The following is a 25663-nucleotide window of genomic DNA, read 5'->3' as shown; positions in this document are numbered from 1 at the left end:
CTCTTTCTGGAATTCTCACTGGACTTATCTCAGACCTTAGCATTCTGTTCTTCCTGTCCTTTAATTGCTGTCCCCATATTTTCCAGTTCCTTTTTTCTCTGTGCAGTGTTCTGGGTGATTTGTCAGATCAATCTTCCAGCTCACTAACTCTCTCTTGAGCTGTGTCTAAACTGCTATTTAAGCCAGCTACTGAATTTTTAATTAAGTTGTCTCTATTTTTCATTTCTACGTGGTTCTTTTTCAAATGTGCCTATTCTTCCCAATTTCATTCTTCTTTTTCTTTCATTTTGACATCTGTATTTTAAATCCTACTCATTCTATGCATAATTATTTGATAGTCTATTTTAGATTTTTCTAATATTTCTGTCTTGGGGGTGCAAATTCTCATTTGTTGTGTCTGTTCTTTCTCTCAAAGGTTTGTAACCATGTATGTTTGGAATTTATCTTCAGCAGGGATAGTTTTGTGAAGTGGCATGCTTATTGGATTGTGAAAGGCTCCTGTTTGCTTGTGCTGGGATGCCTGGAATTGGAATACCTCTGAAAACTGATCCTTCCAAGAGCTCGGAGTGGGGCTCTGCAGGTCTTGTAAGTTGACTCAGCCCTCACAGGTCATGTAGGCCTGTGGTTTGATTTCTCAGGATTGACTACCCCACCCGCCACTTGCACTCTAACTGTAGTCCCCTTTCCTCAACTGTCTAATATTTGGGGGCTTAGATTTAAATTCATCCACATCATTTATCCCCATGTGAGCTTCAGAAATCTTAGTGCCTAAGACCTATATGCAGGTCTTAAGTGTTGATCATAGGGTGTCACCTTATGCTAATTGCTCTCACTTTGATTACCGTTTTCCTTACTGGCATTGAGGATGTCCTTTCTGCCTTTACTGCTGCCTTCCTGCATTTTTAATTATTTTATCTAAATTTCTGTATTTTTTATTTTTTTGTGTGTGTGGTGGAAAGGGGTTCCTTTCTCTTCAACTCCACCATATGTTGTTGGAAATCACAGTAACTGGGGTTTGAATGTAGTTGTCAAAGCCCATGCTCCTATGGTAATCTATCTTGGGTTAAGGTGGTAATAATGGGGATGGGAAAAGGGGACTGATGTTAGAATAGAAATCAGAATGTCAGTTTATTACTTACTAGAATGAGATGAATATTTGCCTAGAAGGCTAAGGTATTCAGGTTGATAGATCAGCACTTCCCCACTGGACAAAGTCTAGAGTAAGAACTTGACAGTGCTTTATTAACACCATTCGGGGGCAAATAGCACCAAACTGACAAATATGAGTAATCTGGCAATTTTAAGATACATTCCTGCATGCCTTTAAAATGAATTGAAGGTTTACCTGAAGACCACACACAACTCCCTGTGGTCTCATAAGTACTGTGCATTCTCTGGATCTGATTTGGAGTTCTCAAGGAGATTAAGATCTCAAGCTCACTTCATAAATACAGAATCAGAGCAAGGGAAGTTAGATACTCTTAAGAATTCTTTTAACCACAGTGGTGCCAGCAACTTGCCAGGTAGTTTCATTCTAGCCTTTGTAAGGTGGGGTTGGGAAGAATAGAAGAATGGCCAGCCTTCTGCTCATCTTTCCTCCCTCCCTCCTTTCTTTCCTTCCTTCCTTCCTTTTTTCTTTTTCCTTTCTTTCACCTGTACTGAAGTATAATTTATATATAATAATATTCACTGAAGGGCAATTTGTTAAAATGAGTCTTAACAAGTATATTCTGTTGTGTGACCACAACCACACAACCACAACCAGGAAATGAAACATTTCCTGCACCTACCAGAAGTCATGTCGTGACCATTTGCCATCATACCTTTCCCCACCCCTGATCCCAGACAACCACTGATCTGCTGTATATTAGTATGTTTTTGTCTTTTCTAGAATTTCATGTTGGCAGAATTATGCAGAATGAAATCTTACCTGTCCAGCTTCGTTCAGTTGATATAATGCTCTTGAGACGCATCTATGTTGTTGCATATTAGTAGCTCATTCCCTTTTATTATTGACAAGTATTCCTTTGTATGGATAGATTACAATTTGTTTAGCCACTTAGTTGATAGATATTTTGGTTATTTCCAGTTTTTGGCTGTTATGAATAAAGCTGCTTTGAACACACAAATACAAGTCTTAGCGTAAACATACACGTTTTCATTTCTCCTGTGTAAACGCCTAGGAGTGGGATTGCTTGCTCAGATGGTAAGTATATATTTATTTTTTTTAAGTAACTGCCAAACCATAGGAGCTGTACCATGTTGCATTTTTTACCAGCAACGTATGAGAGATCCAGTTGCTCTTGCCAACACATTTAATAGAGTCAGTTTAAAAAATTTTCTTAGCCTTCCTAGTGGGTGGGTAGTATTATCTCACTGTGGTTTTAATTGACATTTCCATGATTATTAATGATGACTAATGATGTTGAACATCTTTCCCCATGCTTAGCTGTCATTTGTGTATCTTCTGTGATGACATGTCTATTCAAGTTTTTTTCCTGTTTTAAAGATTGAGCTCTAAGAGTTCTTTCTATATTCTGGAAATCAGATATGTTTTACAGATATTTTCCTCTCAGTCTGTGGCTTGGTAGTCCATTTCCTTTTTTTTTTTTTTTAAGATTTTATTTTTAAGTAATCTCTACATCCAACATGGGGCTTGAACCCACAATCCCAAGAACAAGAGCTGCACGCTCTGACTGAGTCAGCCAGGCACCCCAATTGGTATTCTATTTCCTACCAGTGTCTTTTGAAGAGCAAAAGTTCTGTTTTGTTCAAGTTGAATTCATGAGTATTTCTTTTTGTGGCACATGCTTTTTGTAGCCCCTCTAAGAAATCTTTGCCTAATTAAAGAACACAAAGATTTTTCTCCTATGTTTTCTTCTAGAAGTTTTATCATTGTATGGTTTTTATGTCTATTATCTATTTTGAGTTAATTAAGGACAAAGGACATTTCCCCCTCACCTGTGTATTCAGTTATTCTAGCTCTGTTTGCTGAATTAAATTACCTTGGCACCTTTGTGAAAAATGCATTGGGCTTAGATTTGTGGATCTATTTAAAGATTTTATTTATTTATTTATTTGAAGCGGGGTGGTGGGGGAGGGGCAGAGGGGGAAGGGGAGAGAGGGGGAAAGAATCTCAAGCAGACTCCGTGCTGAGCGCAGAGCCCGGTTTGGGGCTTGATCTCACGACCCTGAGATCAAGAGTCAGATACTCAACTGACTCAGCCACCCAGGCACCCTAGTAGTCAGGCATTTTTAAAAGAGATTTTATAAAATGAGAAAAAAGTTGTTGTTTATACTGACCCACACATATACCATTCCTGAGCCTCTTCTTTTATTTGAGTAGCTTCAGATTTCCATCTGTTTCTCCTGTTTGAGGGACTTCCTTTCACATTTTTCATAGAACATGTGTGTTGGCAGTGAATTCTTTCCACTTTTGTTTGTTTGAAAGTCTGTATTTTCCCTTACAATTTGAGAAAGATTTCTTGAAGTAAAAAATTCTGATTAGTGTTTTTTCTTTCAGCACTCTGAAGATATCATCTTCTCCTTCCTTAATGATTTTTGACATGAAGTCTATTATTAATCTCTTTTTAAAATGTAATGTGTATTTTTTTTCTGACTGCTTTTTAAGATTTTTTTTCTTGGGGCGCCTGGGTGGCTCAGTCGGTTAAGCGACTGCCTTCGGCTCAGGTCATGATCCTGGAGTCCCGGGATCGAGTCCCACATCGGGCTCCCTGCTTGGCGGGGAGCCTGCTTCTCCCTCTGACCCTCCCCCCTCTCATGAGCTCTCTCTCTCTCTCATTCTGTCTCAAATAAATAAATAAAATCTTTAAAAAAAAAAATTTTTTTTTTCTTGATCACTGATTTTTAGCAATAGATTACGTTGTACCTCAATGTGATATTTCATTATGTATATTCTGCTTGGGGTTTGTTGAGTTTCTTGAATCTGTAGGCTTATAGTTTATGTCAAATTTAAAAATTTCAGCTATTCTTCTAAAATTTTTAATGTTTTCTCCATCTCTCTTTTCCCTCTTCTTTTCTTCTGGGATTCCAGTTCTATATATGTTATAGTGCTTGATAATGTCTCCAAATAACTGATGGTCTGTTCTGTTTTTTTTTTTTTTAATTTTATTTTTTTCTCTTTGTGCTTCATTTTGGATAGTTTCTATTGCTGTACCTTCAAGTTCTCTGATTTTTTCCAGTTCTCTAATCTGTTCACTTCTTTTAGTTTATGTTTTGATTCAGTTATTGTGTTTTTCATCTCTTGAATTTACATTTGGGTCTCTTATATTTCCATTTCTCTCATCAGCATCTCCATGTATATCTGGAATATATGGAGCATTTTTTTTAAAGATTTATTTATTTATTAGAGAGAGTGCACGCACATGTGTGTGTGTGCATGCTTGCACGAGTGTGGGTGGGGAGGGGCAGAGGGAGAGGGAGAGAGAGAATCTCAAGCAGACTCCATTCTGAGCATGGAGCCCAATGTGGGGCTCGATCTCACCACCCTGAGATCATGACCTGAGCCGAAACCAAGAGTCAGACGCTTAACCGACTGAGCCACTCAGGAGCCCCTTAATTGCTATTTAAAGATCATTTTCTGTTCTACCATCTCTGACATTTTGGGGGCTTTCTCAGTTTATTCATTTTTCCTGATTATGGTCATATTATTTGGCTTCTTTTCATGCGTGGTAATATTTGATTGGATGCTGGACATTAAGAATTTGGGGGTGTTAGTTGTTAGAGTTCACGGTCCAAATTGTATAAATCCACTAGTAGTTAACTTTTTTGGATTGGGCTGGATTCTGGTGAGGCTTGATGTAAGCTCCATCAGGCGGGTCTAGAGCAGGCTTTAGTCTAGATAATTTAGCCACTACTACAGCCATGCTATGTGTCACAGGGTGAGAAGAGACTGCTGCTCCATGCACGTGAGTGCCGGGAAGGACCTGCTGGCTCCTCTCTTGTGGTTCCTCCCCAGTCCTGGTAGTATTCTCTCATGTGTGTGCGGGTCAGTCCTCGGTGGAAGCTTCTGGGGGCCACTGTGCTGGCCTCTGCCACTCCCTCCTTTGCAAACTCCAACCTCTGGCCCCCTCACGCTTCCTTCTCTGGAACTCTGGAAGATCTCTGGGCAGTCAGAGGTGGCCGTCTCAGGGCTCCTTGTTTGTGTCCCTTCTCTGAGGGCCCTCGTCTGTGCAGCCTGTGGTCTAGTGCCTGAAAACTGTTGTTTCCTGGATGGTTTCCTGGTCTTCTAGATGTGTAAAATATGAGAGTCTGTTACCATCTCGGCTGGAAACAGAAGCCTTTCACCTTCCTTCAGTTGCCTCTGAGACCATAACCCTTCCCTTTGGCTTTGGTGTTCTTCAATTCCTTCAGCCTTCATCTTAGTAGACTTTTCTGCACATCTTGAAAGAACACTGGACTGGAATGCCGAGCATTTGGGTGCTAAGAAGCCTAGTTCTGCTGCTGGCTTTGGGGGCGCATCTATTTAACGGTCCACAAAATGAGGGAATTTATCAAGGCATGTTCTAAGGTTCCTTCTTTATGGTTCTGTGTCAGAGCAGTCATTTGCTTGGATATTTGTTTTCATTCAAGTTTCTTTTGGTAGTGTCATTCCTCATTTTGCTACTTTTTATGGAGCACCTACTACTTGTCAGGTATTACACTGGGCCGCGTTACAGTGCCTTCACGGAGCTCACAGAGCCACTGGGAGACAAGCGTGAAACAGTCACAAAACCCAGTGCCACTGCTTTTGTGGGGAGTGTTAGGACAGAAGAGCCCTCAGCTCTGGGAGAGGCTGTAACCGGAGAGTGGTCTTCTGTGGATTCGGGGAGGGGTACCTAAGCTGGGGCAGGGGTGGGGCGGGGGGAAAGACGTGAGAGTGTCCCAGGCAGTGGGAAGGGCATGTAGAAAATCATCGAGATGAAGGATTTTGGTGCATTTGAAGAACTAAGGGAAGGTCACCGTGCCTGAAGCTCAGACGGGGAGGTGGGGGGGATTTCTTTGAAAATTAAAAGGTAGGTTTCCTCTGGCCGTACAGCATAGTGCAATGTTTAGAGTCTAGCTGTTTGAGTTCAGATTCTGACCTGCTCCTCTCTAGCCATGTGGCTTTTGGCAGCTTTCTTGGCTTCTCTCAGCTTCAGCTTTCTTCCCAAAAACACAGGGATAATGTGGTTGTTGTCAGAATTTAATGAACCACTGCTATAAACAAAGCTTTGAGCACAGTTCCTGGGAGTAACCAATGAACATTAGTTATTATCCAGTATTATGTGGTTTATGGCTTTTATTTCCATGAATGTAGTTAGTATAATGTTATGTAGTTAGCATAGTAGAATCATTAATATTCTCTAATAACAGTTACTCTTTTGTGGAACTAATTGGAAAGTTCTTTAGTTCTCTGACAGGTTTTTTGAAGAGTGCCTGCGTATTTTTTGTTACTTCAAAACAGCAGTTCTTAACCCACGAAGTACACAGGTGGACCTCAGAGGATCTTTTGAAACCCCTGATTCTTTTTTCTTTTTTTTTAAGAGGGGGTGGAGGGGCAGAGGGAAAGGGAGAGTCTTAGGCAGGCTCCACGCCTAGCACACAGCCCAACGCAGGGCTTGATCTCACCACCCTGAGATCATGACCTGAGCCAAAGTCAAGAATTGGACGCTTAACTGACTGAGCCACCCAGATGCCCTGAAACTCCAGACTCTTCATGAAAAGTTTTGAGTATGCATATCCGTGGCCATCATCAGGTTCCAAAACTATCTGTGATCCCCAAAGTTTAGCAAACTCTGCTTTATTTTTTTTAAAGATTTTATTTATTTATTTGAGAGAGAGGAGAGACAGAGAGAACAAGCATGAGTGGGGTGGAGGGGCAGAAGGAGAGGGAGAGGGACAAGCAGACTCCCTGCTGAGCGGGGAGCCCAACGTGGGGCTCGATCCCAGGACACTGAGATCATGACCTGAGCTGAAGGTAGATACTTACCCAACTTGAGCCACCCAGGCACCCTGCAAACTCTGCTTTAAACTTAATATTTTAAAGTCCACTGCAAGCTAGGGCCACACTGCTTTGTAAATATCTGTGGGATGGAGGCTGCGTGTTCCTCCTGGGTCCTGAAATGCACTGAAAATAGCTCATACAAAGTGATTGTGGTTGGTGGGACTTGGCTGTGACTCAGTGGGGACCCTTTCCTCCCTGGCAAGGATCCTGCAAGAAATTATGTATTTGATTGCTCACATATATATTTTCTACAAATGTATACTTCTTTATTAAAATTCTCTGGGTAACTGTTATCCAGTGTAAATTTTTAATAAGGTCTAATTACTAGCGTAGAAGAATTTGTGGAGAAAAAATGTGGTTAGTGTTTCAAAGTAAATACCTAGGCACAAACGTGTCATTACTTATTTTCAACTCTTATCAATTACTGCCTGAATTAACTGCTTTTTCTCTCTGCCAGGTAGGAATCCTCTGCTTTTTTGCATGAATAGTGTTTCTTGCCCAGTTATTTCAGTGCAAATGATAATAGGGAAACATTTATGCCTCTGAAGCGTGGGTGGGTAAAGGGTGGTGGCCATGGTCAAGGTTGGCCAGATTATGAGGGGCTAGATCCTGCAGGTCTTGACATGCCCAGACTCCCTTGTTTCAACATCCTGATGGAGCATTTTATATCATCCCTGATAAAAGAACATGGAAGTGTAGACAGGTTAAATCACTTACTGTGGTCACACAGCTAGTAAGTTGTGGTTGGGGGATTCATCTTATTCCCGGGATGTTTGGCTCCAGTGCCCATGAGCTCAGCCACGCCACTCCACTACATTGGAGGGAGGGTCTGCCTGCCCTCAGTTGGGGGTGTGGGGAAGAGCAGGCTTCAGGGGGAAGAGTCAGTATGACCACAGGCTCATTTTTGGTCAGAATGAGGGGTTGGAGGAAGCTGTTGGACATCCATGTTGGAGGAGTCTGGTTGGGTGTTGTCATATGGTTTGATGGGAATCAATGTCACGTGGTGCATGAAGCTGTATGACAAGCATGTTTAGGACAAGACAAAATATGGGGCAGACTTCCTAGCATATTCTTGCTTATGAAATCCAACTCCTCTGTTTTTCTTTTGACCATTTTACACCTGCTTGCATAGCCCTCCATGGATGTTTCTTGTAGGGGTCAGCTGGCCGCTTTGTTCACTTGCTTCTGACTTCCCCAGCAGAGGAGAGCTTCCATCCATGTTGATTAGAGGTGACTCGCGTCAGATTGATGGCACTGACAGAAAGACACTTAGCTTTTCTTTATGATCTGGTCTTGTCACCCTTCTCTTGGATTCTAAATCTACCCACTTCATTTTAGATGAGTTGCCAAGTTTGGAGACCCAGAGGCTCCCACTGGAAAGGGCCACGAGGGTAGAAAAGTGTGCTGGGAGGGCACGCCTTTGCTCAAGTGTGACCTGATGGATGTGGTTTTGTCCCCTCTTCCCCTTTAGATGGATTTGAAGACTACGGCCCAGATCGTGACAGCATGAGGGTAACGGCCTTTCTGGACATCCCAGGCCAGGATAATCTGCCTCCCCTCGCTCGCCTGGAAAAGTATGCTTTCAGTGAGAACATCTTCAACCGGTGAGCTCCCCAGCCCTTCCCACGCTTACAGCCCTCCGCTGGGTCTGGTTTAAGCCCGACAGTGGTCACCACTTCTCTGTGACAGCTTTGAGGACTCTCATAGAGGAAATGGAATGCAGGCTGTTCCAGGTGGCTGGGATTCTGTCTGAATGGCACCCTTGGATTAGGTTTTCCCATTACTCTTGTTACTGTTTTACTGATCACCTGGTGAGCCAGGAATAAAATGCTGATGAAAGTTAATGGGGTTTAAATAATTAGGATTGCTAACTGGGTTTCTTTCACACGTGCTGTCCTCCAAAAACGAAAATGCGTCGCATAATTGACAAGCCTCAGTTGGAGCACTGCTTGCTCATTGTGTTTCTCGACTGCCCTGAGCTCCGGGGACTTCCGTGCACTTGTCCTGCTGCGTTGTGTTGTCACTCCTCATGGTGCTGGCAGGATTATACTCCAGCCTCAGACCATGCCTCTTCAACGGATGACCTTGACCCTTACTGCATGAAGAAAGCAGAAACTCCGACATTTCTTTCCATCGACAGCCCGCCCCAACCTGAATCTGAGGGCATTCTTCCCTCCTGTCTCAGAGGGGAAGGTATCTCTCTTCTGGTCTCCCTTCCTCTATCAGATATGCCTTCTGTCTTCTGCCTCTTCCTTCTTGCCTGTGACACACTCCCTTTCCTTCCACGCACGAGCCCTGGCATGTTTCTTGTTCTGAGCAGTCCTCTGGACTCCCCCACCTGCAGCCTTCCCTCGCATCTTTCCTTAAGTACACTGTTCTGTGAAGACTGGATGATACTCGCTGAGTCTCTATTAAATATCTATTTAATATCTATATCTATTAAGTTGTAGAAGGCTCACAGCAATTGCTGCTGAGTGAGTTCAATTATTATCCCAATTTTACAGATAGGGAAATGATGATACTCTGAATGATGTCTTTTGATGAGCAGTTCTTAATTTAAATGTAGTTCACGGTTTCTCAACTTTTTCTTTTATGCTTAGTGCTTTCTTTTCATGTATAAGGAACGTTCTCCTCCCCTAAGGCCATGAAGATATTTTCCTTATGGCACCTGGGGGGCTAAGTCGGTCAAGTGTCTGACTCTTGATCTCAGCTCAGGTCTTGATCTCAGGGTCCTGAGTTCAAACCCCACATTGGGCTCCTTGCTGGGCATGGAGCCTACTTAAAAAAAAAGATATTTCCTTATATTGTCTTCTTGATGTTTTATTGTTTTACCTTTCACATGTGGATCTACAGTCTACCTGGAATTACTTTCTTTGTGTATGATGTGAGGTAGGAGTCAAGTTTCATTTCTTTCCATGTGGTATGCACTTGACCTAGTGCCATTTATTGAAAATACTACCTTTTATCTATGCTCTGCTTTGCCACCTTTGTCTTAAATCAGGTGTCCATATCTGAACATCCTGGTCTGCTTTCTTGGTCTGTCATCTCTCTTTGTGCCCAGACCACTCTGTCTTCATTACTGCAACTTTATCATCAAAATCTTGGTATTGGGTAGAGTAAGTCCTCCCACTTTGTTGTTCTTCAAGATTGTCTTGGCTCTTCTTGACTCTGCATTTCCAAATGCATTTTAGCACCAGTTCATCAATTTCTAGAAAAAAAAAAGTTGCTGGGATTTTCATTGGAATTGCATTGCATCTGTAAATCAATTTGTAAAGTATTTGCACCTTTACAATATTTAGTTTTCTAGTCCTTCCATTTTTTAAAGATTTTCTTCAATTTCTTTATGTCTGTGTGTGTGTGTTTTCTGTTGTAGAGATCTTCTGTACCTTTTTCGATTTAGCTCTAGGTATTTGATCTTCCACATGAATGTAAATGGTATCATTTCTTAAAATTTAAATTCTAATTGCTGCTGATAATATGAAAATGGAATTGATTTTCTTATTTTGATTTTGTCTCCATTGATTATGCTAAGTTCACTTATTAATTTTAATAACTTCCCTGGGGGTTCTTTGGGTTTTCTGCATACTGCACGATGTCGTGTGTGCAATTCGGTAGTTTGATTTTTTCTTTTCCTATCTTGTTTTATATTTTTAGTAGCTACATCTTATCAGCTTAGGATAATTTATATTTCTAATTTGTTAAGAGATTATTTTTATGCTTTTTTAATTAAAAAAAGTTTTTAATTTTTAATTTTAATTTTTTATTTTTTTTAAAGATTTTATTTATTTGACAGAGAGAGACACAGCAAGAGAGGGAACACAAGCAGGGGGAGTGGGAGAGGAAGAAGCAGGCTTCCCGTGGAGCAGGGAGCCCGATGCGGGGCTTGATCCCAGGACTCTGGGATCGTGACCTGAGCCAAAGGCAGATGCTTAACGACTGAGCCACCCAGGCGCCCCATAAAAAGTTTTTAATTTTTTAAAAGATTTCATTTATTCTTTTGAGAGAGAGAGAGAGAGAGTGCACAGGTAGGGGGAAGGGCAGAGGGACAAGCAGCCAGATGTGGCTCGATCCCAGGATCCTGAGATCATGACCTGAGCTGAAGTCAGATGCTTAACCAGCTGAGCCACCCAGGTGCCCCTTAATTTAAAAAAAGTAAAAAAAAAATTTTTAAGGAATCTCTATGCCCAATGTGGGGCCCGAACTCACAACCCCACGATCCAAAGTCTCATGCTCTACCATCTGAGCCAGCCAGGGGCCCCTGTTTTTAAACTTTTAAAAATAACTTCACACTTAAAGAAGTTTCAAGAATAGTAGAAAGAGGGGCGCCTGGGTGGCTCAGTTGTTAAGCGTCTGCCTTCAGCTCAGGTCATGATCCCAGGGTCCTGGGATCAAGCCCAGGGATCGAGCCCCTCATCGGGCTCCCTGCTCCGCAGGAAGACTGCTTCTCCCTCTCCCACTCGCCCTGCTTGTGTTCCCTCTCGCTGTGTCTCTCTCTGTCAAATAAATAAATAAAATCTTAAAAAAAAAAGAATAGTAGAAAGAATTCTTATTTTTTACTCAGATTCATCAAATTGTCAACAATTTGCAATGTTCGAGTTAACATTCACTCTCTATTTTCGCATTTTTTTCTGAGCCATTTGAGAGTAAGTGTAGCCATCACGTTGCTTTCTCTATGGTGACTGCCGTGTGCATTTGTCTAACAAGGACATTTGCTGTTCACTTATAGAATCACAGTATAGTGATCAGAGTCAGGAAATTTAACTTTGATAGAATACTGTTATCTAATATCTAGATTTTTAAAAAAGATTTTATTTATTTATTCCATTTGAGAGAAAGAGCAAGAGAGCATGTGAGCAGGGGAAGGGGCAGAGGGAGAGGGAGAGAATCCCAAGTAGACCCTGCACTGAGCTTGGATACTGACGCAGGGCTCGATCCCAGGACCCTGAGATCATGACCTGAGCTGAAACCAAGAGTCAGATGCTTAACCAACTGAAACATCCAGGTACGCTCTAATATCTAGGTTTTAATCAAATTGTCCAGTGATCCTCAGAGAGTCCTTCGGGTTTTTATCTGTTTGGTTGGTTTTTAGGTCCAGAATCCAACCCAGCATCATGGACTGCATTTGATTGTCATGTTTCTTTAGGCTCATTTAATTTCTAAAGTTACTTAGCCTTTCTTTGCCTGTCATGATACTATTGACAGTTTTGAAGGGTACAGGTGATTTATTATATAGAATAAACTCACTAAGAGTTTTTAAAATTCCTCAATGAGGTCTGAATTTTATATAACGCTTCTTTTACATCTCTATATTAGATGCCTTTTCTCCTTGAATCTCTCTTTTTTTCAACTTTCTTTAAAACTTCTTTTATTGTAAAATATACCCCATACAGATAATTGGATGTAAAGCATAAGGAGTTCTTTTTTTAAAATTAATTAATTAATTAATTAATTTTTTGCGTTAGGAGTTTTTATGAAGCACATGCCCACATGGCCGTTACTGAGGTCATCCTGGAGTGTGCCCTCCCCGCCCTCCTGACCACTACTCCCTCCCTGCCATGCGGTGACCGTCTTCGGATGGTTATGTTCATCACCTTAATCTTGTTTCTGGCCTTAGCACCTAAGTGTCTACTTCCAAAGAGAATAAGTTCGTTTTGTTGTTTCTGAACTTGAAATACAGGAAATCATATAGGATATGTTACTTTGTGGTTTTGCATGTAGTTTTGAGTTTGTTCATTTTGTAACAGTGTTCTGTTGTTTGAGTATACTGACTTTTTTTTTTTTTAAGATTTTATTTATTTATTTGAAGAGAGAGACACAGCGAGAGAGGAAACACAAGCAGGGGGAGTGGCAGAGGGAGAAGCAGACTTCCCGCAGAGCAGGGAGCCCGATGTGGGGCTCGATCCCAGGACCCTGGGATCATGACCTGAGCCGAAGGCAGACGCCTAACGACTGAGCCACACAGTCGCCCCTGAGTATACTGACATTTTTTTTTTTTTTAAAGATTTTATTTATTTATTTGACAGAGAGATAGCAAGAGCAGGAACACAAGCAGGGGGAGTGGGAGAGGGAGAACGGGGCCTCCCGCCCAGCAGGGAGCCCGATGTGGGACTCGATCCCAGGACCCTGGGATCATGACCTGAGCCGAAGGCAGACGCTTAACGACTGAGCCACCCAGGCGCCCGAGTATACTGACATTTTATCTGTTGTTGGAGTAGCTCAAGTTTTCTCAGTCTTATGAAAAATTTTGCTACGAACAATCTAGTATACGTATCTGGGTGCACATCAGTACACATCTCTGCAGGGCATATAACCAGATGATAATTCCTGTGTGAAGATACACGCTTGTCTTCTACTTTAGGAGATGGTGCCAGTTTCCAAAGTGATTGCATCAGTGTGCACTCCCACCTTTGCCCTACATTTTATCTGACAACTGGTATTGTCAGATTTGAAGATACTAGCCCATCTGGTAGTGTGCTAGTGTATATAACGGTATCGGTTTGTGGTTTTAATTTACATCTTACTTTATGAGTTTGAACACCTTCTCATATGTTTGTTGGGCATCTGTATTTCTTTTTTGTGAAGTGCCCACTTAAATTTTTCTTTGGTAGGTAGGAGGAAGATGGATTGTCTTTTTATTGTTGACTTGTGGGAACTCTTTGTATATTCTTGATTTCAAACCTTGGTCAATTCTTTATGGCAAACATCTTCCCTCATCCTGTGGCTTGTGTTTCAGCTCTCTTTATAGTGTTCTTTTGGTGACCAGAAGCTGTTCATTTTGGTGTAAATTTATCAACATTTTCCTTTATCCTTAGTGCATTTTGGAGCTTCTTTAAAATGTCTTCCTCTACCCCAAGATCATAAATATACTGTTTTATGTAGCTTTAAAAGCTTTATCTTTTTTTCTTTCACATTTAGGTCTACAATCCATCTGAAAGTAATTTTTGTTCATTGTATGAAAAGGGTCCAGCTTCATTTTCTCAATTGTCACAATACCACTTATCAAAACTATGTCTTTTCCCCATTGCTCTAGGGTGCCACCTCTGTTCTAATCTAGTCTATAATAGTCTTTGTCTGGACTATCTCTTCTTCCAGTAGTCTGTCTCCCCCTCAGCCAAGACCACACTGTCTTGATTATTATAGATTTATAGTAGTCTTGATACTTGAGTGAGCAAGATGTGCCCTTTGTTGTTCTTCTTTGACATGATTTATTATTCTTGGTCCTTTGCATTTTCATATAAATTTCAAAATCCGCTCATCAGATTCTAATAAAACAAGATAAAACACCTATTAGTATTTTTTAAAAGTCTTTTTTTTTTTTTTTAAAGATTTTATTTATTTATTTGAGAGAGAGCACTAGAGAGAGAGAGCAAACAAGCAGGGGGAGCAGGAGAGAGAGAAGCAGGCTCCCTGCGAACCTGACACAGGGCTCCATCCCAGGACTTGGGATCATGACCTGAGCTGAAGGCAGATGCTTAACCAACTGAGCTACCCAGGCACCCCCACCTGTTAGGATTTTGCTTGGGTTTGCATTGAATGAATAGGTTGTTTTAGAGAATATTGCCCTCTTTACAATATTTAGACTTCCAATCCATAAACATGGTATATCTCTCTAATTATGTAGGTTTTCTTTAATGTCTCAGTAAAATTTGGTCATTTTCTCTGTAGAAGTTTTGTGCCCTTTTTGCTGGTGTATTTGAAAGGAAATCCAAAACATCATATTTTATCTAGTTAAAGACTTAAATCTAACTGCAATATCATTATCACACTCAACCCAATTAATAATAATGCCTTCCAGTCTACCAGTTTATGTTAAATTTTCCCTGACTGTCTCAAAAATGCCTTTTTATGGTTGATTTGTTTGAATCATGATCCAAATAAGGTCCACACATTTCATAGGTAGATGTGTCTCTTAAGTCTTTTTTTGTTTATAGTTTTTTTCCCTTTGATCTTAAATCTCTTTTAATCTCTAATTGATTATCCCTCTCATCTTCTCTCTAACATCATCTATTTGTTTGAAGGGGTCATTAGTCTTGTAGAATTTTCCACATTCTAGATTTGGTGGTCATTATTCTCATGGCGTAATTTAACATAATCCTTTGTTCTTTGTATTTTCTGTAAACCGAAAATTACACTTGGAGACTTGATTAGTTTCTGCTTCAGTTTTTTTTTTTTTTAAACAATACTTCATGTGTTGTTTTGTATACTTCTCATTACAAAACATCAGGAAACAATGTCTGGGTGTCCCACTTTTGGAGATGTTCATATTGAGCAGTGGGCGCAGGTGTTGGATTCTTTCATTATAAAAGTCCCCACCAGCCTTTCTTCTCATGACTTTAGTGGTCACAAATCATCATTGCTTAGATCTGTTATCTCATTATGTGTTGGAAAATGGCAATTTTCTTTTTATTGTCTGTGGAATCTGTAGTATGGCCCCATTTTCCATTCTGTTATTGGTTATTGGTGCCTTTTCTTTTGTTTCCCCCTGGATAATTCTTACCAGAGGATTATCAAGTATATTAGTTCTGTAGAAGAATCAAGTTTTGGCTTTGATATTCTCTATTGTGTGTTTATTTTCTAGTTCAGTAATTTCTGCTCTTAATTTCTATTCTTTTCTTTTTTGGGGCAAAATTAGTTGCTGTTCTTTTTCTTCTTGTGAGGTATGTTTAACTATTTTTTTGGCCTTTTTAAAATAACGTCTGCATTTTAAATTGTAAGATTGCTGTTAAGTACTGGAAGTACCTCAGTGTTGTATTAGGTGCATCCTCATGTTCTGGTATTAATATTTTTATTACCTTTCAGTATAAAGTATTTTCAATGTCTGTAATGATTTCTCCTTTGATCAATGAGTTATTTAGAAGTATGTTGTTTAATTTCCAAATATTGGAGGATTTTCCAGGTATCTTTCTGTTATTTTATTCTGAGTTTAAGTCTTCTGTGGTCAGAGAACATACTTTGTATTATTTCTCTTTTTAATTTTTTGGAATTGTTTTATGGTGGTGAATGTTCCAGGTACACTTGAAGGGAATGTGCATCCCGGTGTCTTTGGGTAGAGTATCTTATAAATGTCAGTTAGAACAAGTTGGCTGAGGATATTGTTCAGGTCTCCTGTTTTCTTACTTATTTTCTGTCTGCTTGCTCTGTCAGTTACTGAGAGAGGAATGTTAGAATCTGCAACTATAATTTTGGATTTTTCTATTTTTTAATTCTAACAGTTTATTTTGTATATCTTGAAGCTCTGATCTTGGGTGCATACACATTTAGTATTGTTCTGTTTTCTTGAATGAGTTGATCTATCTGTCTCTGTATAATGTCCCTCTTTGTCCCTAGTGCTATCCCTTTCTCTGAAGCTTGCTGTCTGAATTTAATATATACACTCAGCTTTCTTTTCTTTTCTTTTTTTTTTTAAAGATTTTTATTTATTTATTTGACAGAGAGACAGCTAGAGAGGGAACACAAGCAGGGGGAGTGGCAGAGGGAGAAGCAGGCTCCCGGCTGAGCAGGGAGCCCGATGTGGGGCCCAATCCCAGGACCCTGGGATCATGACCTGAGCCGAAGGCAGACACTTAACAACTGAGCCACCCAGGCACCCCTACACTCAGCTTTCTTTTGATTACTGACTGTATGATATATTTCTGTGTATACTTTTATTTTTAACCTGCCCATGTCTTATATTTAAAGTGTGGTTATTATAGAAGGCATGTAGTTGGGTCTTGGTTTTTTACCCAGTTGCACAATCTCTGCCTTTTCATTTTAATGTTTACATCATGTACGTTTGAAGTGACTGTTGATATGGCTCGGTTTACATCTACCATCTTGCTATTTGTTTTCTATTGACTCAACTCTTGCTATTTTTATTTCATTGTTATTCATATTATTCATTATTTCATTATTTCAAATAAAAGAATCACTTTTTTTGTCCTGTGGACTTTGTTTTTCTTTTTTAGGATTCCCGGGTATCTTCACTATGGCTTATTAGTTAGGTCCCCTTTAAAAAATTGTTATTGTGTTGTTCTAGGGATTATAATATACTTCTCTAACTTATTACAACATATATTCAGATGAGATGAACGATGCCGCTGTTCATACGGTACAAGGTACAGTGTGAGAACGTGCCCCGTGGACTGCTGTGGCCTCTTCCCCATCCTCTGTTCTGTTGTTTTTCTGTATTTTACTTCCACACACCGTTATCCATCCCATGATACCTTGCTACTTTATTTCCTGAAGATATGCAACTATCTTTTAAAACGATTAAGATGACAAAAATATTTTTTATGTTTACCATCATTTATACCATTTTCGTGCTTTTTCTTTCTTTTTGTAAAATGCCCATTTTCATCTGGCATCCTTTTGCTGCGAGGACTTCCTTTAGCAATTCTTGATAGCACAAGACTGCTATCAGTGAATTTTCATAGCTTTTGTCTGAAACGGTCTTTATTCCACCTTCATTTTTTTAATTTAATTAATAAACTTTAATTTTGAGAGCGATTTTGGATTTCAAGAAAAACTGAGCAGAGAGTACAGAGCGTTCCTGTATTCCTTAACTGCCCAAGCATGCCCGACTCTTCCAAGAGACCTTCAGCATATTAATCACACTTATTTTATTTTATTATTTTTTTATTTTATTTTTTTTTAAAGATTTATTTATTTGAGAGAGAATGAGAGAGCACATGAGAGGGGGGAGGGTCAGAGGGAGAAGCAGACTCCCCGCCGAGCAGGGAGCCCGACGCAGGACTCGATCCTGGGACTCCAGGATCATGACCTGAGCTGAAGGCAGTCACTTAACCGACTGAGGCACCCAGGCGCCCTAATCACACTTATTTTAAAACCCTTGTCTGATCGTTCCCGCATCTGGGTCTGATGTCCTCCCCCTCCTTGTCCCTATGCCTGCCTCCTGCTCATCCTCACCCTCTGCTCCCCCACGTTCTTCTCTTTCTTAAGGCTCTTGTCACTGTTCATCATCTTCAATTTTCTTGCCTATATTTGGGTCTAAACTGTGCTCTTCAGGGCAGGCTCTGGAACTTGCTCATCTCTTGCCCTGAGTCTGGGGCTACTTAATTGGGCTAAACTCATGATAATGACTGCACGAATGGGTGAGGGAGAGAAGGGACAAAGACACAAGGGGTAGCTTCCATGGTAAGATTTCCAGGAAACATTGCCATGTAAAATTGAGCCATCCTCTTTATACTTGAAAAAATTCACAAAAATAACACATACTTGAAACATTTAGCAATTTCAGAAGTTAAAATAGTGAGAATTTCCCTTCTTCCCCCACTACAGCCTAGGGTAATATGTGGTTCCAGACTTTTCCCTGAATGAGTGTATGTATATATGAGTACATGTATTGCACAAATATGCATAAATATAATTTGTATTAAGAAATAGGTTCATACTGCATATAAAATTCTTCAACATGTTTTTTCATTTACATGAATTTTCAGGAGCATCTTTCTAAGTCAGTGCACATCTACAGGTACCTTTAAAAGTGCTTCTGGGGGCGCCTGGGTGGCTCAGTCGTTAAGCGTCTGCCTTAGGTCATGATCCCAGGGTCCTGGGATCGAGCCCCGCATCAGGCTCCTTGCTCCGCGGGAAGCCTGCTTCTCCCTCTCCCACTCCCCCTGCTTGTGTTCCCTCTCTCGCTGTCTCTCTCTCTCTCTCTGTCAAATAATAAAATAAATAAAAATCTTTAAAAAAAAAAGTAAAAGTGCTTCTGTACAGAACGCTGTTATGCAGATATAATTTACTTAGGTCCCCTCTTGGGTAGACATTTTGATTGCAGTCTTTGCTTACATTGCAGTGCTGATGGCTGACATACTGCTGGGCTTACCGTGGGCCAAGGACCACGCTATGAGCTTCCCGTGCATGATCTCATTTAACCTTTATAACGCTTTTCCCAATCATGCACAGTCGTTCTTTCTTCTTTCTTCTCACTAGCATAGCTGACACTGAGAAGTATTGAGGCTGATCCTTCTGGACTCTGCTTATCCACTGTGACTTCTCCAGGTCATTCCATAAAGCAGCCAGGTTGTCCAGAGTGTTGGTGCCAAAGCACCAATTTGTTTGAGTCTTTAGCTCTTTCCCATTCTGTGTTCACTGCGGTGGATTTGTCCCTCCCTGTTTCAGGGGCCCTCTCTTACCACTCTCCTCACTTTCCTTAAGAGGGCAGGTCCCTTGTGACCACTTGAGGCTGGATGCAGATCTCTCTATCCATTCTATGGCCCTACAAGCAGATTGGGGATCTTAGTTGCTTGATTTCCCAGGGGAAGCCGACCTGAATGTGGTCCAGTGAAATGTAATCAGGGACTTTATAGTGTCTGTTTTCGTCTTTCCTAAACCTCCTGGCTGCCACATCTCGACCTTTCATCCCAGGAGTGGTATAAGTCTCTCCGTGGACAGGCTTGAGTTGATGGATTTCTTCCTGTCGTGTGCTGGGCCAAAAGACTACCTCTTTGAATTCTACATTTCTAGTCTTTTCCTGCAAATCAGGGTGGTTTTTCGACTTCAGCTAATCCTGATGCATGGCCAGAAATGATGCGTCTTGTCCCTGGGTTGTCAGGGGCTCACAGGAGCAGGCAGAGGCAGTCAGGGGCTCCTTTCCATTCGTTCCAAGAAGCCTTTCAGAAGTGCCTGTCCCCCCTTGTGCCCCGAGGCCTCCAGGCCACCACTGTAAGCCACTGCTGATCCGCACTGATATTTCCCCTCATTAATGTCTGTTTAAAACAGCTTTACTGAGGCATATTTTTCATACAGTAAAATCCACCCATCTAAAGCATCCGGTGAGATGAGTTTGGGTAAATGTAAACAGTCATACGACCCTCAGCCACAGTCACATTTGAACATTACCGCCTTTCCCTTGTTTCCTTGTTCATCCCTTTGCCAGCAGTCCCTCGATCCCTCCTCACTGCGGACCAGGCAACCATCAATTTGTTTCTGGAGGCTAAGGTTTTGCCTTTTCTAGAACTTCATATAAATGGAATCATGTGGTGTGTTGTCTTTTCTCTCTGGCTGCTTTTTCTTAGTAAAATACATTTGAAATTCATCCCTGTTGTTACCCCTAGGGTTCCTCTTTAGTGCTGAGTCATATTCCATTGTATGGATAGTTGGTGTCTTGTGTCTATGTTCCCCAGTTGAGGAACATTGAGATGTTTTCCATTTCGTGGCTATTGTGAATCATGCTAATGTGAACATTTGGGTACACGTCTTTGTGTGGACATAAGTTTTCATTTCACTTGGGTAAATACCTAAGAGGGAATTACTGGGTTGAATGATAAATATATATTTAGCTTCCTGAGAAACTGCCAATTGTTTTCTAAATTACGGTGCTATTTTGCATTCCTACCAACAATGTCTGTGGGTTCCTGTTGTCCCATATCTTGGCCAGCATAGGTATTATTATTATTTTAGTTATTTTTTCTTTTTTAAAATTTTATTTTAATTAGGCTCTATGCCCAAAGTGGGGCTCGAACTCATGACCCTGAGATCAAGAGTCGGATGCTCTACCTACTGAGCCCTCCAGGAGCCCCATAATTTTAGTTCTTCTAGTGGGTGTAGTAGTACCTCTTCCTGACTTTTTATTTTTTATTTTTTGGCTTTTGGTTTTGTTTTGTCTTTAAACTTTATTTTGAAATAGTTTTAGATTTATAGAAGAGTTGCAAAGCTAGTACAGAGCGTTCCCTTTGTACCTTTAATCTTCTAATGAGATGGTTCCCAACCAGGGCTGATTTTGCTCCCAGTGGACCTGTGGCAATGTCTAGAGGCATTTTTAGTTGTCCCATCATGGGGTGGGGGGGCATCCAGGGGGATTCTACTGACACCTAGTGGGTAGAGGCCATTCGAGATTGAGGTGGACATCAGGATGCCTCTTTTTTTTTTTTTTTAAGATTTTATTTATTTATTTGAGAGAGAGACAGAGATAGTGAGAGAGAGCAGGAGTTGGGAGGAGAGGGAGAGGTAGAAGCAGGCTCCCTGCCGAGCAGGGAGCCCGATGCGGGACTTGATCCCAGAACCCCGGGATCATGACCCGAGCTGAAGGCAGACCCTTAACCAACTGAGCCACCCAGGCGCCCCCAGGATGCCTCTTTTTACCTTTTCCTTCTGCATTTTTTGGTCACTTAATTCCCTCCCACTATCATGGAGCCTCTGTTCTGAGTTTATCTAGGCCTGAAGAATCAATCAGAAATGGAGAAAAAGGGTTTTCTCTAGTCCCAAGTGAACAGTTTCAACCTCCAGTGACCACCAGGCTGGAGGATACAGGTCTGGTTCCTATAGGATGGTGACCAGCATTGTACGGACCATCTCTGGATGTTCCTCGATGGCCTCTCCTCCCTCTGGACAGAGGTCGCTGACTTTTCTTTGTTCCCTGGTTTTATTACCTGCTCTTAACACGATGCTCGTAATTAGCACAGTGGCCATCCGTGTTGCCCATGTAACTGTATGGATCATTTCTTGTCTCCACAGTCAGATTATTGCCAGAGGGCTGCTCGATGTCCTCCGGGACTTCAGTAACAATGAGGAGGACTTCTTAACGGTAATGGAAATCGTGGTCAGATTGGCAGAAGATGCAGGTTTGTACAAGGATTGTATACTTTTATTTTTTACTTGTGTATTTCCAAGAAATTGTGTATAGCCAATGATAGTGAATTAAAAAGAAAACCTGAGTGCTAATCAATACGTTTTAAGCAGTGTCTAGGCATGAATGGGTTTTGTCATGAAGAATGGATGTCTTATTTGGCATCAAATTATCCTTAGTTTTAGAAAATTAGAATGACTAATGGCCATGAATGCTATCTGCCGTGGCAGTTAAGGCCTTTGTAGTTCGTGAGTTTTCCCAGCCTGTTGGTTGCTAAGAAATACCAAATCAAAAGAAGCCTTTTGGATTAGAACAAGCCGAGTCATTAGTTTCCCTCACCTATGATCTTTGTAGGCTACTCTTGATTTTTCTTTCTCTTTCTATCTCTCCATGATTGCTGTCCTGGGAGGGAAGCACGCTGCTGTGCGGGAGACAGGAAGAGGTCCCTCGCATGCTCTCCTCCCCCATACACACAGGAGAGAGGAGTGAGAGGAGCAGGTGCTGGGGCTGCCGCAGCTGATAGCTGTCCTCCAGCCCCCCCACCCTCCCCCCCATTTGTGATGATTGGTGAACAGCTTCAGAAAGTTTCGGGAATCTTACACTTGCTTTAGATTTTGATCATTTTAACTGAAAATAGAAAAATAAGCCTTCCACATAGCTCCCGTATTCATTTAAAATATTCATATGAATATGACACAATGCTTTTAGAAGGCCCAAGTGGATGTTTTGAGTCCTTAAATGGATTTTCTTTGTGAATGAGTCACCATTTACAGTGCTGAAGCAATTATATATTTGTGTTAAATTTAATGTGGTATATTGGAGCTAGAGCCTCTCTTTTGTTTAATGCTTTGCCTTAGAAATAATTGGGATGCGTGGATTGTGGGGGAGTGCATTTATGAAAGAATTATTTATAATGTATACATTCTGGCTGGAATTTAAATAAGCACAACCCATAGGTCTGGCATATATGCCATTAGTTGTAATGGCTTTTGGACGCTGGCCCAGCATGCAGACTTCTTGCTCCCTCCTCGATTTATATATGGCTTGTTATAATAGAGTTGTCATTCTCTCTTCCTTTTATGTTTTTATATTGCCACATAGCTTATTAGCTTTTTAAGCCTGTCTGTAGCATAAATAGTCTAAATGGGAAATGATTTTTAAACTGCATTTGTCTAATTTCCTTGATGAAGTATTTTAGTAAGAAAAGCTAGAAACTATCACTATATACTCTATAAGCTGCTTGGCTTATTCTTATATAATTCTTTTCTGATTTTTTATTGCTGCAGAGCCCACAGTGCGGACTGAGCTGATGGAACAGATTCCTCCTATTGCTGTTTTTTTACAAGAAAACAGATCAAATTTTCCAGTGGTGCTCTCTGAATATCTCACACCGATTGTAGTGCGGTACCTCACGGATCCAAACAACCAGGTGTGAAAAACTGTGACCTGAAGATCTGTGCAGCAAATTCCCCTTAGTCTTATTTGAGCTGATATTCATAATTCCGAGAGCAGCTTCTCAGAGTTAAGCAATTCAAGAACAAAAGACCTGTTTGTGCCTGGTTCCTCAAGTCACGCAGGCAGATAGATAGCACTCACTCTTATTTATCATGAGATATTTCTTTTCTTTTCTTTTCTTTTTTTTTTTTTAACTTTTTCTTATGGAAAATTTCAAACACACAGCATCAGAGAGAATCTTAAAATGAATGTCCATGTCCAAATGAATGCACCCAGCTTTGACCGTCATTAACATTTGACCAGTCTGTTTTCATTTATCTTGAGATAATCCAACCCAGATAAAAGCATTTCCCAGATACCATGTCATTTTAACCGTAAATGCTTTAGTATTACTCTCTGAGAAATATAGACACTTTTTAAAAAAACATAATAGCAATTCCATTGTCACATGGATAAAAATTATCAATAGATCCTTAATATCATGTAATCTCAAGTCGTTGTTGAAACTTTTCCAGTTTTCTCAGAAATCTGTTTTTTTTTGGGGCAGTCTCTTTAAATCAGAATCCATATGAGGTCCACACATGGCATTTGGTGGATGTGCCTTTTAAATCTCTCTTAATTTATAATCGTTCATCCTCCCATTTACTCCCCTGCTCTGGGAAACTAGGTCATTAACCTCTAGGAGTCCCTGCATTTGGGATCTGGCTGATCACATCCCCATAGTGTGGTTTGAAATGTTCCTCTATTCCCAGTACGTCCTCTGAACTGCTAGTTAAGTCTAGAGGCTCGGTCAGATTCAGAGTTTTATGCAGTGTAGTGAGAATCCTTTTTAGCCGCCTCTGTGTTTTCCTGCTGCATCAGATCAGGAAGCACTCAGGAAGTGTGAGCATTGGATTGTGTTTGGGTGTGTCAGCCTTCTCTGTTCATTACAGAATTCTTTGCCAAGAGTATGTATTGATATTTCCAACATCACATTTAGGATTATAGGGCTTTTACTTATTTGATTTGATATTCATAACTTTTTTTTTCCACAGTATAAATCTTGCTTCTTAATGGCATTAATGTGTCCGTGTGTGTGTGTGTGTGTCCAAAATAAAAATACCAGTATGATTGCTAACAGTATGGTGGGATAGCTGAATATAGTTTGAGATTTCTTTGCTGTTCTTTTTGTGTTGGGGCTGTCTCCCACTAGAGATGTACAGTCGTATTAACATAATATTAATGAGACTGTGTTCCAAAGTCACTTGTATGAACCCTTCTCTTTGTGCCTAAGCTGCCAACTTGATCCACACTTAGGCTCATTTATTTTTTATTTTTAGGAATTGCTTTAGCTTTTACATTTTGATTTAATTTAGACTTAATAATTATTTAAAATGTTTTTACATAATTCCAAGTCAAACTGTAAAACAAAGTACATTCGGAAAAATCTGACTTCTGGGGCACCCGGGTGGCTCAGTTGGTTAAGGGTCCGACTCTTGGTTTCAGCTCAGGTCATGATCTCAGGATCGTGAGATTGAGCCCCGTGTTGGGCTCCATGCTCAGTGCAGAGTCTGCTCGAGATTCTCTCTCTCTCCCTCTCCCTCCCCTTCTGCCCCTCCTCCTCTCTAAAATAAATAAATACAATCTTTAAAAAAAAAAGAAAAGAAAAATCTGACTTCCATCCCTATCTCGCCCATCTGTTCCCTCCCTCCCCTGTAGATAGCCATTTTTTCCAGGTTTTGGTTTATTCTTACCTTTAAAAAATACACACAGATAACTCGAAGCACATATGCACATGTCCTTTTGTTCTGCACCCCCGTGTTACTTTCTCAGATGCAAGTGGCATACTGTGCATGGTACTCTGTCCCTTGCTTTCCCCGCTGTCCAGGGTATTCTGCAGATCAATCCGTAGCAGGTGGGGCAAAGCTTCCTCATCCCTTTTTCTAGCAGCATGTACTCCGCTGGGGAGGTGTGGCATGGTTTATTGATAGACATTTGGGTTATTTCTACTGTTTTGTCACTTCAAAATTGTTGCAACAAGTAGCCTTGCAGCCTTTCTATTTCTGAGTTATTGTGGGAATGGATTTGCACAAAGGCTAAAGGTATTTATAATTTTTTTTTTTTTTTAGAGAGAGAGCGAGCGGGAGAGCACAAGGCAGGGGGAGGGGCAGAGGGAGAGGGAGAGAGAGAATCCCAAGCAGCTCCACGCCCAGCACAGAGTGGGACGCGGGGCTCGATTTCACGACCCTGAGATCATGACCTGAGCTGAAATCAAGAGTTGGATGTTTAACTGAGCCACCCAGGTGCCCCCATATTTATAATTTTTAATGATATGCCAAGTTTTCATTATTGTTGTTTTCAAGAAGTTCTGCAGTTTTGGCTTGTATTTCTCCCTTAATCTAAGCATTTTTAAAGAGCGAATACTTTAACTGTTATACTGTGACACGATTAAATGTAGTATTCGAATAAGGAAGAAAGTCCTCCTTTTTCCACTCTCCAAATGGCAGTATTTTGATTATTTTTGCATTTTCTTCTTCAGGTGCTTCCATTTTTTCCCACATGGGTCTAATCATAATGTGATGCAGTTTCTCCCATTCATTCATTTATTCTGACGGCTTCTGAATGCCCGTTATGAGCCGAGCGTGGTGCTTTGTGCTGGGGATAAAGACATGAGTAGG

At 40.8% G+C, this 25663-nt stretch overlaps 1 protein-coding gene across 5 annotated transcripts in view; it reads left to right on the top strand.

Annotated features, from left to right (window-relative positions):
- The window catches only part of LOC118024003 (serine/threonine-protein phosphatase 4 regulatory subunit 1-like), an 81979-nt gene that overhangs the window by 18287 nt on the left and 38029 nt on the right, over positions 1-25663 (top strand). For 4 of the 5 annotated variants that reach the window (XR_004682976.1, XM_035025455.1, XM_035025453.1 and 1 more), the window contains exons 3-5: positions 8457-8589; positions 21440-21546; positions 22838-22980. Coding sequence is in view for 4 of the 5 variants with exons in the window: in XM_035025455.1 (XP_034881346.1) it covers positions 8457-8589; positions 21440-21546; positions 22838-22980 (383 nt within the window). In the remaining variant the exon portion in view is untranslated. Of the gene's footprint in view, positions 1-1649; positions 2207-8456; positions 8590-21439; positions 21547-22837; positions 22981-25663 lie in introns of those variants that run through there. The other variant, XM_035025454.1, reaches the window with a different exon arrangement.

This window comes from Mirounga leonina, unplaced genomic scaffold (assembly GCF_011800145.1).
Source record: "Mirounga leonina isolate KUSES-001 unplaced genomic scaffold, KU_Mleo_1.0 Mir_195, whole genome shotgun sequence".
Taxonomy (NCBI): Eukaryota; Metazoa; Chordata; class Mammalia; order Carnivora; family Phocidae; genus Mirounga; species Mirounga leonina.
Note: the sequence above shows the minus strand (reverse complement) of the source record. Positions and strands in the feature narration are given on the sequence as shown.